General features: G+C 26.4%; 1 protein-coding gene across 2 annotated transcripts in view; it reads left to right on the forward strand.

Moving 5' to 3' along the window:
* Nucleotides 123–2,849, forward strand: part of LOC107616730 (bifunctional 3-dehydroquinate dehydratase/shikimate dehydrogenase, chloroplastic-like) — a 15,176-nt gene continuing 12,449 nt past the window's right edge. For both annotated transcript variants that reach the window (XM_016318664.2, XM_021111596.1), the window contains exons 1-3: nt 123–314; nt 978–1,228; nt 2,565–2,670. In XM_016318664.2, coding sequence (XP_016174150.1) covers nt 294–314; nt 978–1,228; nt 2,565–2,670 — 378 coding nt within the window. In that variant the 5' untranslated portion in view covers nt 123–293. The remainder of the gene's footprint in view (nt 315–977; nt 1,229–2,564; nt 2,671–2,849) is intronic.

Below are 2,849 nucleotides of genomic sequence, written 5' to 3' on the forward strand. Positions count from 1 at the left end.
TGTATGTAACACTGTCAGAGTTGTAGCGTATCAAAATTAACTTCTAATGTAATTAATTACTATACTATTTATATATACATGAATATCAACATATATAGGCATGATAATATACCTCATCAGACACCAGCCAATGCCTACTTAAATAGCCTATTCGATCTCTTGAACATGCAACATTTTCTTTTTCTTTTATTTTTTTCTTATTCGTTCTATTTTCTCTCTGAAGCTTATCTTACTCGATCACTCGCTCGTTTTGTTGATTATCCTCCACTACTACTCGTTTCGATCCCTTCGAAATGACCATGGCTAATGTTCCGGTATTCATTTTCTTGTACAACAACATGCAATTGCTTCGCAAGAAGAGTTAGGAACAAAAATAAATAAATAAATAAATAAACAAAAAGAAACATTGTAGTTTATTAAATTCATAATATTAATTGATATATATTTCATCATGTCATGTTAGTTATTCTAATATTCATCATGCATCCAAATGACATCACTATTTTATTTCTTCTTTTTTTTTCGGTTCTCTTTCCAATATGCATGGTTAGGAATAAGAATAGGATGAAAATTTCTATGAACGAAATCCGATCCGTCAGTAAAATGTATATATTTTCTTTAATTTTTATATGTATTGTGTTGTGTATAAATCTATTCCACTTGTCTTAATAGAAACCACAAAAATTGAAATTTTATATTTTCTACTCATTAAAATTATGATATTATATCATAAAATTATTTATTTTTAAAATTTTATATTATTAATTAAAAGATAAATAAATCTTTTTAGAAAAAATCTTTTAAAGTAAAAAAAATTAAAAATCACAAAGGAAAGAATTAATTATTATTAAATTTATAATTTTTATCATCCATAAATTTTATTATTTTGATTTGAGAGTGATTAAGTTCTCATTTTCTTATTTAGAGGAACTATATATAGATCCGATCCTTGTATATCTAACAAAAAATACATACAGTTAGTAGGGAAGGATCTTGGAACAGTGGCGGGTGGAGGAGGAAGAAGAAGAGGAAGAAAAAACTCATGTCTAGTATGTGCAGTAATAATGGCGAAATCAGTGGAAGAAGCGTTGATTGTGATGTGGAAAGCTAAAGAAGCTGGTGCTGACCTTGTTGAGGTTCGGTTGGACTTGTTGAAGAACTTCAATCCTTCACATCATCTTCAACTTCTCATCAACAACCGCCCTTTGCCCACCTTAATCACTTACAGGTAATAAATAAATAATCATGTTACCATCACAATATTATTATCATTTATCAATGTGTACGTATGTGTTTGTTACACATATAATTATTTATGTTCTTCGTTCTATTAATTTAAATTTTTTAGGAACTTTATACATTTACAAAATTGTATTAAAAAAAATAGATCCACACATAACTTTCCATTTCACTTTAACAAGTTCAAATGTAATGTCTCACTTAAGGAATCAAAAGAAAATATATAAAAGAATGTCTCTAAAAAATTGTGAAAAAAGTATTGTATAATGAGATGTTATACCTTATTAATTACATACAAGATCATGTTAAAAAAAATTCGAGAAGATCTATTTTTAAAATTACACATCAAAAATTATATATTTGGTAATTTAATATTGTTTTCTAACTTTAGATATGTATTTTTTAAAATTTTAAAACTGTAATATAACACAGAGATATCGCATGAGACTAAAGTTTTTTGAAAATATTAAAAATATTAATTTTAATATGCTGCCAGTATAAAATTATTTTACACGTGCATTCAATTATTTAAAATAATTATCTTTTATATTAATTACGTGAATGATCATCTAAAAGAATGATTGTAATTGTATGACCGAATCAAATATTTGCATCAACATTAAATTCATTAAAAAAGGAAAATTTATTTCAAAGCTTTTTTATTTAAACATTAAAAATTAACACGGTCAATATATTTATATCTCATTGAAAAAACCGTGTTATGTTAACTGTCACCTACTCACCTAATATTGAACATAAACATAAAAATCTTCACCATGCAATAATAAGAAGATTTAAAAATATGAATATGGATGATGTATAAATTGTGAAATTTATAGTATTGTACTGCAAAATTTTTATATTGACTTAGCTTTTGATGGTGCCGTTTTTGATTTTTTATATGGAGAAGAGAATGTAGCAATACAACAATGTGGAGAAGAGAGATGTTTTATATATATATAGTGTTAGCAGAAAACGGACTCTTCATTTTGAGTTTGAAAAAAAAATAAAAAAAGTTAAAAATTCTAATCGGACCGTCCGATTTTCATTTTAACAAATTAAAAAAAATAAAAAATACATATCGGACTTTGATTTGGTATTTATTTTCTTCTTAAAGTAAATCGGACCCTCCGATTTGTAGTTTATTTTTTTTATCAAACAAATCGGACCGTCCGATTTAAATAAAATACTATATAAAAAAAAACACCTAATTTTTCAATAACAATATATTACACATATATTTAACCAATATAAAAAAAATTAGCCTGATGGTGCATGTATTACGTACATAATGTGTGTGTTGATGAATTGTACTTTGGTATCAGACCAATATGGGAAGGAGGACAGTATGATGGTGACGAAAGCAAGCGACAGAGTACTCTACGTCTAGCCATTGAGTTGGGTTCTGACTTCGTTGATGTTGAATTAAAGGTAATTTATGTCACTGCCATCTTCTATACCTACCTTGTGTCATATAATTAATAATCACCAAATCATTTTAAGTGTAAGTAAAACGTCAATTTCATTCAAACTGTATTCATATTTCACTCGATAATGAAGTTTGTGTGAATTGACATAGTTTTTTTTTTTTTCATATATAATCTAATTGC

This window comes from Arachis ipaensis, chromosome B09 (genome assembly GCF_000816755.2).
Source record: "Arachis ipaensis cultivar K30076 chromosome B09, Araip1.1, whole genome shotgun sequence".
Lineage (NCBI taxonomy): Eukaryota > Viridiplantae > Streptophyta > Magnoliopsida > Fabales > Fabaceae > Arachis > Arachis ipaensis.